Raw genomic sequence first — 14,454 nt, forward strand, 5'->3', positions numbered from 1 at the left:
ACTATATAATAGTTAACCATATACACTTTAAAAAGATTAAGAGAAGCCAGGCGCGGTGGCTCACACCTGTAATCCCAGCACTTTGGGAGGCTGAGGTGAGCAGATCACCTGAGGTTAGGAGTTCGAGACCAGCCTGACCAATATGGTGAAAACCCATCTTTAAAAAAAAAAAAAAAAGATTAAGATAGTATATTTTGTTACATACATTTTACTACAATTTTAAAGAAAGTGAATGTGCTTAATTTTACAGGGTGATAAGTACATTGCTTTTGACTCAAAGCTAGAAATTTAAGTCTTAGCACCAAATAGTAAATTACATACCTTTTTTTGGTTTTTGCTTTTGAGACAGTCTCATTTTGTCACCCAAGCTGGAGTGCTGCAGCACAATCTCAGCTCACTGCAACCTCCACCTCCTGGGTGCAACCAATTCTTGTGCCTCAGCCTCCCAAGTAGCTAAGACTACAGTAACTTGCCACCATGCCCAGCTAATTTTTTTTTGTCTTTACTAGAGATGGGGTTTCGCCATGTTGCCCAGGCTGGTCTTGAACTCCTGAGCTCAGGCAATCTGCCAGCCTCAGTCCCCCAAAGTGCTAGAATTACAGGGGTGAGCCACTGTGGTGGGTCTCTTATTACATACCTTCTTAATAAATGAGGAAGATTTATTTTGGCTCAAAGCCATAACAAAAGCTATTCAGTGGATGCCTTTTAAATGCCACATACTTCACAAATATGGTAGTACCTTTAATCCTCACAAGGCAGGTACTTCTATTTTAGCTATTTTTTTTTTTTTTAAGAGATGGGGTCTCCCTACGTTGCCCTGGCTGGAGTGCAGTGGCTATTCACAGGTGTGATCACAGCACGCTACAGACTTAAACTCTGGCTCAAGTGATCTTCCTGCCTTGGCCCCTGAGTAGCTGTGACTGTAGGTGTAGGCCACGGTGCCCAGCTTTTCTATTTTACAAATAGGAAATCTTAGGGTCTGTAAGGTTTTGGGCTTTTTATAGGGGACAAGTGGCAGAGCCAGAATTTAAACCGGATTGTGTGGTTCCAAAGCTCCTCCTGTTCATTCCCCAATACCACAGGCCTTGCCAGAAATGCTTATGTTGGATCATTTCATTGTGGTATTTTTTTTTTTTTTTTGAGACGGAGTTTCGCTCGTTACCCAGGCTGGAGTGCAATGGTGCGATCTCAGCTCACCGCAACCTCCGCCTCCTGGGTTCAGGCAATTCTCCTGCCTCAGCCTCCTGAGTACCTGGGATTACAGGCACACGCCACTGTGCTCAGCTAATTTTTTGTATTTTTAGTAGAGATGGGGTTTCACCATGTTGACCAGGATGGTCTCGATCTCGACCTCGTGATCCACCCGCCTAGGCATCCCAAAGTGCTGGGATTATAGGCGTGAGCCACTGTGCCTGGCCTCATTGTGGTATTTCTTTAGCCTTAGTCTGCTAAAGTTCTAAAACCAAAAAGGGTACAGGGAAAAAAAGAGACATCACCTTTAATCATTCTAGGTCTATGTAGCAGGTATTACTCATTACCTGTAGCAGAAAAAAGGAAACCACTATTACTACTGATACAATTCTAAGTAGATTTTTAAACATTTGGATGCAATCGCTTTACCATGGAAATATTTAATTTTATCATATATTCTTAATTTTAATTAAAATCATGTCTGGCATGATGCCTTTAGCAACTTCTTACCATCCATGAAAAGGTCCTTTTCCATAGTCTTAAAATAAGCAGTATTCACTAACGTCACATTTTTCAATATGTAGATATTTTTTTTAAATCTTGATTTTATAGAAAGGTGCTAACGTTTAATTCATTAAGAGATCTCCAGATGTGAGATTTTTTCTATTCTGATATTTTCTAAATACTTATTCATAGCAGGTACTGTGCTAAATGCTTTACATGTATCGGCTCAGATAGTCTTCTGTATTATCTATGAGGTGGTACCATTTCTACTGCTACTTTATAGATGGGGCATAAAGAAGTTAATTAATGTGCTAAAGGTTTCACAGGTGTAAATGGCTGAGCAGAGATTCAAACCCAGGAAGTCTGATTTGAGTTTGTCGTCTGGAGGGCAGTGTGGCTCAGTGGACAGGAACCTGGGCTTTTTCCTGTTAGAGTAGACATAGCTTTTAGCATAAGGATTCCGCCAAACTGATGACAAGTACAACTTGAATGCATATACAAATAACATTTATTAACTTAGGCTGTACAATATATTGATTCAGTCAAATAAAAAATATCTTACACAAAAACAAGTAAAATCTGTACAAGACCATTCAGACTGAATTTTATATTCTGAATAAGACAAGGGACAGCCATTCACTTGAAACAAAGCAAAATGGCTCCAATTCCATTTATTTATTTATTTGTTTGTTTGTTTGTTTGATGGAGTCTCACTCTGTCGCTCAGGCTGGAGTACAGTGGCGCGATCTCAGCTCACTGCAACCTCTGCCTCCCAGGTTCAAGTGATGCTCCTGTCTCAGGCTCCCGAGGAGCTAGGATTACAAGCAGGCACCACCACACCTAGCTAAATTTTGTATTTTTAGTAGAAACAGGGTTTTTCCATGTTGGCTAGGCTGGTCTCAAACTCCTGATCTCAGGTGATCCACCCACCTTAGCCTCCCAAAGTGCTGGGATTACAGGTGTGAGCCACTGCACCAGGCCTCCAATTCCATTTTGTAGGAAAGTGTATGAAGCTATACCAATCAGGCACTGTGGCTGGTCTGATATTGACCACACCAGGGACCAGCCCATTGCCCAAACTCAGCCTCCAGGCAGGCTGCTTTGCTATTAAGGCAATAGTCTTAGGGTCCTTGTTATAAAAGTTTAAAGAAGGCCAGGTGCGGTGGCTCATGCCTGTAATCCCAGCACTTTGAGAGGCTGAGGCAGGCAGATCACAAGGTCAGGAGTTCGAGAACAGCCTGACCAACATGGTGAGACCCTGTCTCTACTAAAGATAGGAAAATTAGCCAGGCATGGTGGCAGGCGCTGTAATCCCAGCTACTAAGGAGGCTGAGGCAGGAGAATCGCTTGAACCGGAGAGGCAGAGGTTGCAGGGAGTCAAGATTGCACCATTGTGCTCTAGCCTGGGCAACCGAGGGAGACTCTGCCTAGGTGACCGAGGGAGACTCCATCTCAAAAAAAAAAAAAGTTTAAACAAAATTCCAAAGTCCTCAAGCCTTCCTGGAGGTGGCAATGTACTATCAGTTTGCAATGCATACCAGTCCGGAAGCTGAAATTACTCTGCTGTAGCCTTTTGAGCATTGGCAGCATTTTCTAAAATTTTTCTTTTCCATTCTTCATAATCCTGTGTCAGATCTTCATCTTTCTGTGGTTTATGTGGCATCTCCACTGCCTTCTCCACTTCTGAGAGAAAATTATCAAAAGCAACTTTAAAACTGTTATGCTTAGAAATGAAATTTTAAAAAGGTAAACTTATTTAAATTGTCTACTTTAAGAAAATCGTAGTAAATAAGATACTGAAATGAAGTGGAGAAACAGCGGTTACCACTGTTTTTTTGAGATGGGGCCTTGCAATGTTGCTCAGGCTGGACTCAAACTCCTAGGTTCAACTGATTCTCCCACCTGCACCTCCTGGGCAGCTGGGACTATTGCTGGGATTATAGGCTCACCTATAATCTATAAGCTACCACGCCTAGCTTAGCTATCACTATTCTCTCCCTTACACTCCGAGCATTCCAAGACATCTAGTAATCACTAACATCTATCAAGCACTTAACTGGTGCTTAATAGGCATCGAACCAACTACTTTAAATAGCATTATTTCGTTTAACCCCTACTATAATCCATAATAGGTAAGAATATTAATCACATTTTATAAAGCAGGAAATTGAGGCTCACAGAAATTATAGACTTTCTTAGAATCATATTGCCAGTGGCCAGGCGTAGTGGTTCATGCCTGTAATTCCAGCACTTTGGGAGTCCAAGCAGGGGTGGATCACTTGAGCCCAGAAGTTCAAGACCAGCCTGGGCAACAGTGAGACCCCACCTCTACCAAAAATACAAAAATTAGCCACGTGTGCTGGGCGAGGTGGCTCACACCTGTAATCCCAGCATTTTGGGAGGCTGAGGCGGGTGGATCACGAGGTCAAGAGTTCAAGACCAGCCTGGCCAAGATGGTGAAACCCAGCCTCTACTAAATTATTAGCTGGGATGATGGCAGGCACCTATAATCCCAGGAGGCTGAGGCAGAGAATCACTTGACCTTGGGAGACGGAGGTTGCAGTGAGCTGAGATGGCACCATTGCACTTCAGCCTGGGTGACAGAACGAGACTCTGTCTCAAAAAAAAAAAAAAAAGCCAGGTGAAGTGGCACACACCTGGAGTCCCAGCTACTCAGGAGGCTGAGGTGGGAGGATGGTTTGAGCTCAGGAGGCAGAAGATGCAGTGAACCAAGATCATGCAATTGCACTCTAGCATGGGTTGACAGAGCCAGGCCATGTCACAAAAAAAAAAAAATCACAGAGCCAGTAGGTGATATTAAAACAATAAAGCAGCCATTCACCTGAGGTTGTCTCTGTAGCTAAAGCTCTTATAAGTAAACTGGAACTTAACTTAAAAACTTTTTTTTTTTGTGGGGGGAAAGAACCTCCAAAAGACAAAAATAATCCCAGTCAATCACAAACGGCCAACCAGCTGATTGGTTATACAACTAAGGACTTCCTATCAGACCATGCCCAGGTAAGACAAATACCTAACTGTACCTGCTCAGGCTGGTCTCGAACTCCTGGGCTCAAGCAATCCTCCCGCTGCAGCCTCTCAAAGTGCTGGGATTACAGGAATAAGCCACTGTGCCAGGCCAGCCATATTCTTAATTACCTAATACCTATGTTACTTCCATTACTGATTGCTTGGAAAACTGGTCTTATCAAATGATTCAGTCAGAATTTACTTAAAACTGTACTCCTCTCAGGCAAGCTGCTAGGGCACCACTGGACTGTACTGCATAAAATGTCAATGTCAGTACTGTGTTAGTAAAACTCACCCTTTGCTGGGGGTTCAACCACTATCTTCTTTCTCTTCTGTGGTGGAGTAGCTAAATCTTCAGGTTCTCCTTTAAGAAAAAATAAAGTGTTATCAAGGTTAATTTTTCTCCTATCCTCAATTTCAGTGTTTGGGCATGTTTTGGATCACAAATCAAATTAGACACCTTAACTGATAAAATATGAAGACAAGAAGACAAATGATCTTAGATTTCTCTTTTCTTTGGCCTCTCTTGTCAGACTTGAGAATCATTTCTATCCTGGCTTATGTATCTAGAGGCTGGTATTTAACATGGGAATGTGTTAATGGAGAATCTATTTTCCAGGCATAGATTCACGGAATCATAGGTTAGAAAGATCATTAAAAATCTTTTAATGATCTGGTCCACATGCAATACAGAATTTAGAAAGCAGCAAGTTTACTTTTAAAAATACTTGCCTTTTACAAGCAAAAGCACTACATTTTCAAAGGACACATTCTTGAGCTACAGAATACTTACTGTCAATCTGCTGTCCAATCTTCTCTAGTTGTTTACACAGTCGATCAAATACAGCCTTTTTTACACCGGATGTGGCTGCCATTTTGTTTTTATCCACTTTCAGCTTTAGAATCCTACAAAACAATTTCGTAAGTTGCTTTTCTCAAGACCAGTACAGTTTTCTTCTCTGGCCAACCAGATAATTAACTTATTTTCTTTTTGCCCATGCTTTAAGAGCCTCTGTCTAGACTGTCCTTTATTCAAACATGTCATTATCTATAATCATGCAAATTTGGCTAAGTTGTTTATTTAGTTATTTATTGGACTGAGAGTTAAAATGCACATAGGATCTGTTTTATAACAAAAGAGGCACATAAAACACATTTGCTGTAGTGCTTCATGCCTTTTAGAACTCTTTAGTAAATCTCAGATTAATTTGCTGAAGGACAATCATAGGACTTTTTAAATGTTCAACTCATTTTAACCCGCAGGATATTTACATTTATATTACGGGGATGTGAACAACCCCATCCCTCCCTGAAAATGAACTCTCTTAATAACACTCCACAGCAACCACTAATTAAAAACACAAAATAAACTTTTTCTTCAGGACAATAGACCTTTCAGGACCTTTTTTTACTTGGTATGATATGGTTTCAAAAGTAGGGTTGACTATTCTTATTGTTTTCTACCGTTAACAGCTACACTTCCTGCCTATATGCACACACTTTTGTTGAATTAAAGAGATGTTTTCCACAAATGCCAATTAATACTCCTAGGTATGTAGCTAATAGAGTCAACATATCAAAATTAGTGGGTAGGTAGTGAGAAATCCATTTGGGCCAACTACATTTTGTTTTCTAAGGAGTTTGTTGGCAAGATAAGTAAGACAACTTGGCTGGGTGCGGTGTCTCACAGAGAGGCTGAGGTGGGTGGATCACGAGGTCAGGAGTTCAAGACCAGCCTGGCCAAGATGGTGAAACCCTGTCTCTACTAAAAATATAAAAATTAGCTGGGCATGGTGGCATGAGCCTGTAATCCCAGCTACTCAGGAGGCTGATGCAGAGCATTGTTTAAACCCGGGAGGCAGAGGTCACAGTGAGCTCAGATCACGCCACTGCACTCCAGCCTGTGCAACAGAGCAAGACTCTGTCTCCAAAAAAAAAAAAAAAAAAAAGACAACTTTAGACAAAGATATCAGTAATTACTAATCCAAAGTAACATTTCAGTATATATAAATAACCCACAATTCTAAGATTCAGATGGGAGAATTTATCACTGAAATATGTGATAAATTCCTTGAATAACAGTTGTGGCCAGCATTTTTTTTTGGAGACAGGCTGTTGCTGTGCTGCCTAGGCTGCAATGCAGTAGTATGACCATAGCTCACTCTAACCAAGAACTCCCAGGCTCCAGTGAGCCTTCAGCTTCAGCCTCCTGAGTAGCTGAGAAACCACAACTGGAGGCATGTGCTGACACTCAGCTAATTTTTTTTTTTTTTGAGACAGGGTCTTGCTCTGTTGCCCAGGTTGGAGTGCAATGGTACCACTGCAACCTCCACCTTCCGGGTTCAAGTGAATCTTCTGTCTCAGCCTCCTGAGTAGCTGGGATTATAGGCATGAGCCACCATGCCAGGCTAATTTTGCAGTTTTAGTAGAGACAGGGTTTCTCCATGTTGGTCAGGCTGGTCTCAACCTCCCAACCTCAGATGATCCGCCCACCTTGGCCTCCCAAAGTGTTGAGATTATAGGCATGGGCCACCTTGCCTGCCCACCACCCCCCACTTTTTTTTTTTTAAGAGATTGGAGTCTCACTATGTTGTCTAGAATAGTCTTGAACTCCATGCCTCAAGCATTTCTCCTGCCTCAGCTTCCCAAAGTGTTGGGATTACAAGTAGGAGCCACCACACCTGGCCCAGCTAGTACCTTTTTTTGTTTTGAGACAGAGTCTCACTCTGTCACCAGGCTGGAGTGCAGTGGTGTAATCTTGGCTCACTGCAACCTCCGCCTCCCACCAGCCAGTACCTTTTTAAAAATGTAAGCAGAAAATTATACAAGAACATTATTATTTTTTTTTTTTTTGAGACGGAGTTTCGCTCTTGTTACCCAGGCTGGAGTGCAATGGCGCGGTCTCAGCTCACCGCAACCTCCGCCTCTGGGGTTCAGGCAATTCTCCTGCCTCAGCCTCCTGAGTAGCTGGGATTACAGGCGCGCACCACCATGCCCAACTAATTTTTTGTATTTTTAGTAGAGACGGGGTTTCACCATGTTGACCAGGATGGTCTCGATCTCTTGACCTCGTGATCCACCCGCCTCAGCCTCCCAAAGTGCTGGGATTACAGGTGTGAGCCACCGCGCCCGGCAAGAACATTGTTTTAATGACAGATATCCTCTTTTATAAAAGGCAGACTGAAATCAGAATTCTCAGCTACATATATGTATACAGCTGCTATTTGGCTAGTGGAATTCCGGTAACACTAGTTCCAAGTTGTTAGCTACATTATGTGACAAACTGGGAATATGGTCACTTGGCCAATATTCCTAATATTTCTAGGGGAAAATATGCTCTGAATTGAAATCAACTAAATTAGAAGTATTCCTTGGGAATAAAAAACCCACTTGTAAATTAGGAACTTTTCTGAATGTTTAAAGAAATACTTACTTGCATGCTGAAAGCAGTGCAGCAGAAGTGAAAAGTGGCCTGGATAAGTCAAGATCTACGTGCTGTGTCTGGGGAAGACTGGACTCATAGCTAAAGGAGAGGTTATTGCAGAATTATATGTTAGAAAATATTATTTCAAAAGAGATTGAAAGTGCAAACCAGAACTTACAAGCTTTTAAAATGCATTAGATATGTGCACTGTCACTTTGACATAGGAGATTTTTTTTTTCTTAAGACCGAAAATTAACCAGAATAGGACAGTAGATAATTTTTCTTTATCTATCAGTATAAATTTTCTGGTTTTTCTTTTTATTTTCCCCACGAGACTGAGTCTTGCTCTGTCACCCAGGCTGGAATGCAATGGCACAATCTTGGCTCACTGCAACCTCCACCTCCTGGGTTCAAGCAATTCTCCTGCCTCAGCCTCCCTAGTAGCTGGGTGCCACCACACTGAGCTAATTTTTTGTATTTTTAGTAGAAATGGGGTTTCACCATGTTGGCCAGGCTGGTCTTAAACTCCGGACCATGTGAACCGCCCCCGTCTTGGCCTCCCAAAGTGCTGGGATTACAGGCATGAGCCACTGCACCCAGCCTATCGGTATACATTTTCAATTAAGATTCTTTATGCCCCATACCTTTTTAGTATCTTTGAAGCCATGTTCACTGCTTCTGTACAGCTGAACTGTACAGCTAGGTCTCTTATTCCAATATTCGAATTTAGGCCTAGTAAACACTCAAAAGACTTAAGACAGCTCTGATATGTTTTCTTGCTCAAACCAGAAAGTTTAATTAAATAGGCCTGTGAAAGGAAAAAACACATACATGAATCATAAAAACCTTAAGTTCTATATATTAGTACCTTTAAACACTTGTTTAATAAGTGGTATGACTTTTCAAAATTAATTTTGTGGCAAGTCACTCTACCTAAAGGTTTAGCTTTGCTCAGTCAAAAAAATTAGTAAACACATCAGGCAGAGGAAGTACTGCTCTCGAAAAGAGTTCAAACTATACAAAGACAGTCATGCCTATGCACAGATAATTTAAAATTATAACACAATATTAATATAGTCAAACAGGTAGTTAAAAAACCACAGGAAACACATATATGGTTACTTGTGTTTATACAAAGCTGTTAATGTGTAATTTACTGGGAAGAAGAAGGAGAGAAGTAGTGGGAGTGGAATCGGGGGCAGGTGTGTGTGTGTATGCAGGAGAGAAAGAGGAAAAGGAAAGTAGGAAGGTAAACAGGAGGATCCACTGTGGGATACTAGCTCTGCCTGGGAGAGTTAAGGCAAGTTTCATAAAGAATATAACAATCAGGCAGGGTCATGTAAGACAAAAAGGAGTTTACCAGAAGAGTACTGCAGGAAAAAACAAGATATTGCATTTATAAAGCCACAAATCATTGAAGTGGAGAATCTGTTATGTGAATACTGTAGCTTGAGGCCAGGATTCAAGAGAGGCTAGAGAGTTCGATGGTAATCAACAAAACTGTTTTTAATATTACCATTTAATAAGCGTATCGTTATGACACGAGTACTGTGTTAACAGTGTTATGTACATTTAATCCTCATGATAATCTAGTAAAATTGGTTATTTTATCTTCAATTTATGGGTGAGCACACTGGAGGTTAAAAGAGCTAGCTAGTGTGGAGATTTGATCTCAATATGCAACACCTCCTGACCCCAAAGCTTGTTCTTTCAAGCACTGTGATATTAGAAGAAAAGCATAGGGGTTTTGAAAGACGTGCTTTAAAAGGAGGATAATGCTAGCAGCAATGTGGAAGATGGCCTCTTCCCAAGAAAGAGGTGGTCAGGGAAAATTAGTGAAGAGTAAAGAAAACGTGGCAAAAAATTTTTTTCCAACTCAAAATGATTCTACAGTATTTCCAGAAATTATACAAGAATAGCCAGGACAATTCCAAAACAAGAGTTTTAACTGGGGTTTATTTCAATTAAAAGTTAAAAGAGCTTCAGTGTTGCACTGGATTATTCAGATATTCGGTGGGACCTACTTACCCTGTCCAAGGGGTACTTCATCCAGGAAGCTGCAAGGTCCAGGCACATGACTGCACTGCTAGTCTCCGTGGTGTGTGCAGAAAGGCCGACACACTTCACCCGGGACAGGCGCAAGTACTCCTCTGCTTTCCTAGATAAAAGGGCAGTGTGTTAGCTACAACTCTTATTCAGAAGTTTGCTCAACACTTTAGTAAACAATAACTACAGCTTGATGAATGTCACACTAAGCCTAAACTCCAGTGCACATTTATCTGGGGCTGGGTATGAAGATTGTATCCTCTGAAGAGAGGAAGAATCAGAACTGGCTCCAAACATCACTGTGCTCAAACGTTTTCAGGCAAAAGTTAAGTCAAATTTCGATAAAAAATAAATAAATAAATAAATAACCCTTCTTTCCTCCTTCCATTACTGGAACAAGCATGAACTATTTTAGAGGCAGGCAGGTTAGACCAGGGTTCCTCTTTCCCCCCCCATTTCCTTTAAATCAGTAGTTCTTAAACTTCAATGCATGCGAAAATCACCTTAGGGCTTGTGAAAACAAATTACGGGGGAACCAGGCTGAGTGACTGATCAGTATGCTTGAGGTGGGGCCCAAGAATTTGTATTTCTAACAAGTGACAAGATGATATGGCTGTTGCTAGTCCAGGAACCACATTTTGAGAACCACTGTTCTAAATGACTATCGAGTCCTGCAGGTGTGTCTTCAAATGTTTTTAAGCGCTCTTTTCCTTGCCTTCGCTCGCCTGACTGTTGAAGCACAGAGCCTGGTCCTGCTCTCCACGTTTTAGCTACAATGGCTTTATTCCGAACTCCAGATCCCGCTTCCCATCCGACGGCTTTTGCAGGAGGTGTCGTCCCTGCCTGGGCTGCTCTTGCCACAGCTTCCTCGCCCGGCACCTTCCATCAATCCGGCCTCAGCGGGAATGGAACCTGCCTTCCCGAGTTTTCCGCTAGGCCGCGCTCCACCTCAAGTCCGGTGGCTCGGGCATATTACTCGGTTTAAGGTCTACGCAGTCCTCGCCCTTTACAGACAGCGGGGCTCTGCGCCACGATATCAGGTTAGCAGCTGTAACCTCGACTGCAGTAGGCGTCAGCGGAATGAGCGGAAGTTCTCCCGCGCTTGTTCTTCTCCCTACCACTGTGCCACCCACAGACAGGGCTGGCTGTTCCCAGGGACGTCTGCCATCGCCCTTCTTGACACCTCAAGCAAGCCCACCGCCAGGAAGTCTCTCTTGAAGTAGGTTCTAAACCCTGTCCAGCCCCAGCGCTCCTCGTCACTCCTGCGCCGCCCGTCGCATGGGAAGGGCGCGGGCCTCGCCTGAGGGCCCAGGGCCGCGAGGCGGAAGCCCAGCCCTGGTCTTGCGCTGTCGAAACTCACCTCAGCAATTCGGGTTCAGCGAGGCCTAAGCGCGGGGCCAGACGGCCGATCAGCTCCGACCCCATGCCGCCCCCACTAAAGTGATCAACTCCGGCGAACGCCGCGGGGCGACGAAACCCGCGCGCACTCTGTGCCAGCCAGTGAGGGCCAGGCCCCACCTCCGGCGTATCTGGATTGGTTGGGACCAGATTGAGACCGTCCCACAAACTAATCAGGGTCTTCCTTTTGCGCATGTGCGTCACGAGCGCGCTCGCCAAGGCGGACGGATACAGAGAACATGGACTTGTCTGCTCCCCAGCCACCCATTCCTTTTTTCTTGACAAACTCATCACACACTGCCTTTCCCTCCTGCTGTCTACTGCCTGCCGCCGGGCGATCCCCACTGCCTTGCACTGCCCCACCCATTCTCACACGCTGTGGTGAGATTGGCTGGCGCCCAGGTCCGTCCATCCAGCTTTAAGTAGCCAGAGCCAATAAACACGCGAGACTTGGGTTCCTAGAAGCAGGCCAATCGAGAAGCCGCCTGCAGGGTCCGGAGGCGGGGCTAGAGAGGGCGGGGCTTGGAGGGGCCGCAGTGTCACATGACCGCGAGAGGCTCTGCGTGGGGTGGGTGCCGCTTGCTGCAGGCTCCGGGGAGTCGCCATGGTGAGTGCTGAGTGGGCAGCGGGACCCGGGCCGACCCTTCTTGTAGCCCCTGCTCTCTCCCACCGCCCCGGGGCCCAGCGGGAGGAGTAGGGGCCCCGAGACCTGTTGGGACTGAGAGCAGCCCGACTTGGCCTGCGGGATAGAGGACCAGACGAGGAAGGCCGCTGGCGGGCTGACTGCCGGGGTGGGCGGCGGCTCCTGGCTGCGGCCGTTGCTCAGAAACGGGGCGGCCTCTCTGGGGGGGTGACTTCGCCTGTAGGCTTTGGGGTCCATCAAGGCCTGCGGCCTCCTCTCAGTGGAATCGGCCACCTGCCTGCCACGAGGGGACCCGTTGCCCTAGGTCTGAGCGTCTGGACCCCGCGACGCGCGGAGGCCCTGAGACTCGGAGGTGGCGCCGGGACCCGCCCAGATGTTGCGTTTCCACCTTTGTGCCTGGTTGTGCTCGGCTGTCCACACGGCCTCCTGGAGGGGTCGCAGTGGTTCCTTGGCCTTTCTTGACCTCAAACCCGCCTTCGGCTGCAGTGCTTGTCAGCGAGTTCTGGGGACCTGCTTACATGAATTTCCTGGAAGGACTCAGGCTGTCTTGTAATCTTGACGATCGGAAAGGAGACTGATTGTTTCCTTTAGCATTTGTGCATTGGGCGCACGCTGGGTCTTTTGTCTCCATTGATGAAATCCAAGTATTTGACTGGCTGGAAGCAGTTCTCCGTAGGGCCGCTGTATGACGGCAGTAAATCGTGGTGTGGCTGTTGGCCGGTAAACTTGAACTTCCTCAAACTGAATCTTTGTGTCTGGTTCCCACAAAGGCAAGTTGTCACTTGTATTTTATTAGCATTTGACGTAGCCTACACTGTGTAAGTAATATTTTTGAGTGTATACTGTGTGTCAGCTTTAATTATCTTATCCACTCTGTAGACAGGCTTCTGTAAATCTGTAAGCCTGGAAACAGATTTCACTTTAAATGTTTTAATGCCAGCAAGGATTAAATGTTTTACAAATACTATTTTCATGTAAGATATTGCCGTACAAGGTGATTTTTGCCTGCTTTTCAGAATTTTTGCAATTGGGAATTGATACAAGACTGGCATAAAAATTTAACTTTTTAGGATTTGGGTGTTTCCCAGCATTTGTGGATTGACATTTATATTGTTTCATAATGGAAAATACTTAATTGAGGGTGTATTACACACCAACTCTTTGTTGGGTGAACCAGTTGGGAGCAATCAGCTAGACACACAGTCTTGTCCTCATTAATTTTATTGCAAAAGGAAACTTGAGTATTTGTTCTATCACAGTTTTTATAATTTAAGCAGGTCACTTAGTCTTCTTGGTGTCATACTTTTGCATCTGGAAGCAACTGTTGGCCCCTTTGGCCCGTCTCAGCCCTGAAGTTCCAGATTCCACATAAATTCATCGAACAGCTTGTGTGCTTTCAGTGTCACGGACTGTGGCGCTGGGTACTAATGTTCGAACTTAAGAGGCTACTGGAGGAGACACGCTTAAAGAACTTAATTGTAATACAGTATGCGGATTGCTTTACTAGCATTGTTAACTCAGTGCTTTGGGGTCATAGAGAGGTAGTTTTGCCTGGGGATTTTGGGAAGGACTACAGGAAGTTACACGTGAACTGAGACTGTAGAGGGTGGACAGAAATTCTCCAGGTGGAAAGAAAAGGTATTGCTAATAGATGAAACCAGAATGTTCAGTGTGCTCCATCAGAGGATGCTTGGTGGTATGTATTGGTAAATGAAGTTAGAGCCATTTGGTGTTCAAATTATATTTTGAAGTTCTCATGCTCTGGTCATCCTTATTTCTCACTGCTTCAGTTGTTAATGTATGCCATGCCATCATTTTTTAAACAGTTATTTTATTAACTCGATATTCTGTATCTTTGAAGAGATCAGTTTTCATTTTACAGTTGGTTTACATTGTATTTGTCAGATTACATCTACAGCATATGAGCAGGGTGATTGAACTGTAATAGGTTTCTAACATAAGTGGAGATAATTATTTGCATCTGAACTGGATATAATAATTGTAGGCCCGGTGCAGTGGCTCACACCTGTAATCCCAGCACTTTGGGAGGCTGAGGCAGGCTGATCACAAGGTCAGGAGATGGAGAACATCCTGGCCAACGTGTTGAAACCCCGTGTCTACTAATAATACAAAAATTGGCTGGGCGCGATGGCTCACGCCTGTAATCCCAGCACTTTGAGAGGCCAAGGTGGGTGGGTCACGAGGTCAGGAGTTCGAGACC

At 44.2% G+C, this 14,454-nt stretch overlaps 2 protein-coding genes across 2 annotated transcripts in view; one reads left to right on the forward strand and one right to left on the reverse strand.

Annotated features, from left to right (window-relative positions):
* Nucleotides 1–182: 182 nt before the first annotated feature.
* Nucleotides 183–11,878, reverse strand: ORC6 (origin recognition complex subunit 6). Its single transcript, XM_003937243.4, has 7 exons — nt 11,553–11,878; nt 10,175–10,304; nt 8,791–8,954; nt 8,156–8,245; nt 5,516–5,628; nt 5,018–5,086; nt 183–3,378 (listed from the first exon to the last, which is right to left on the reverse strand). Exons 1-7 carry the CDS (start codon nt 11,783–11,785, stop codon nt 3,251–3,253), a joined length of 927 nt encoding a protein of 308 aa, XP_003937292.3. The 5' UTR covers nt 11,786–11,878; the 3' UTR covers nt 183–3,250.
* Nucleotides 11,879–12,121: 243 nt separating this feature from the next.
* The window catches only part of VPS35 (VPS35 retromer complex component), a 31,624-nt gene continuing 29,291 nt past the window's right edge, over nt 12,122–14,454 (forward strand). The window contains exon 1 of the mRNA XM_039474115.2: nt 12,122–12,197. Within this exon, the coding sequence (XP_039330049.1) occupies nt 12,195–12,197 (3 nt within the window). The 5' untranslated portion in view covers nt 12,122–12,194. The remainder of the gene's footprint in view (nt 12,198–14,454) is intronic.

The sequence above is a fragment of the Saimiri boliviensis genome, chromosome 1, assembly GCF_048565385.1.
Source record: "Saimiri boliviensis isolate mSaiBol1 chromosome 1, mSaiBol1.pri, whole genome shotgun sequence".
Lineage (NCBI taxonomy): Eukaryota > Metazoa > Chordata > Mammalia > Primates > Cebidae > Saimiri > Saimiri boliviensis.

Bases quoted from the DNA above. Each gene is read 5' to 3' on its own strand.
- ORC6 (XM_003937243.4), bottom strand. From the start codon at position 11,785: ATGCGCAAAAGGAAGACCCTGATTAGTTTGTGGGACGGTCTCAATCTG. The intron at 5,629-8,155 runs GTAAGTATTTCT...ATTGTTTTGTAG, and splicing joins GCACTGCTTTCAGCATGCAA to GATTCTAAAGCTGAAAGTGG. The intron at 3,379-5,017 runs GTGAGTTTTACT...ATTTTCTCTCAG, and splicing joins GGTTGAACCCCCAGCAAAGG to AAGTGGAGAAGGCAGTGGAG.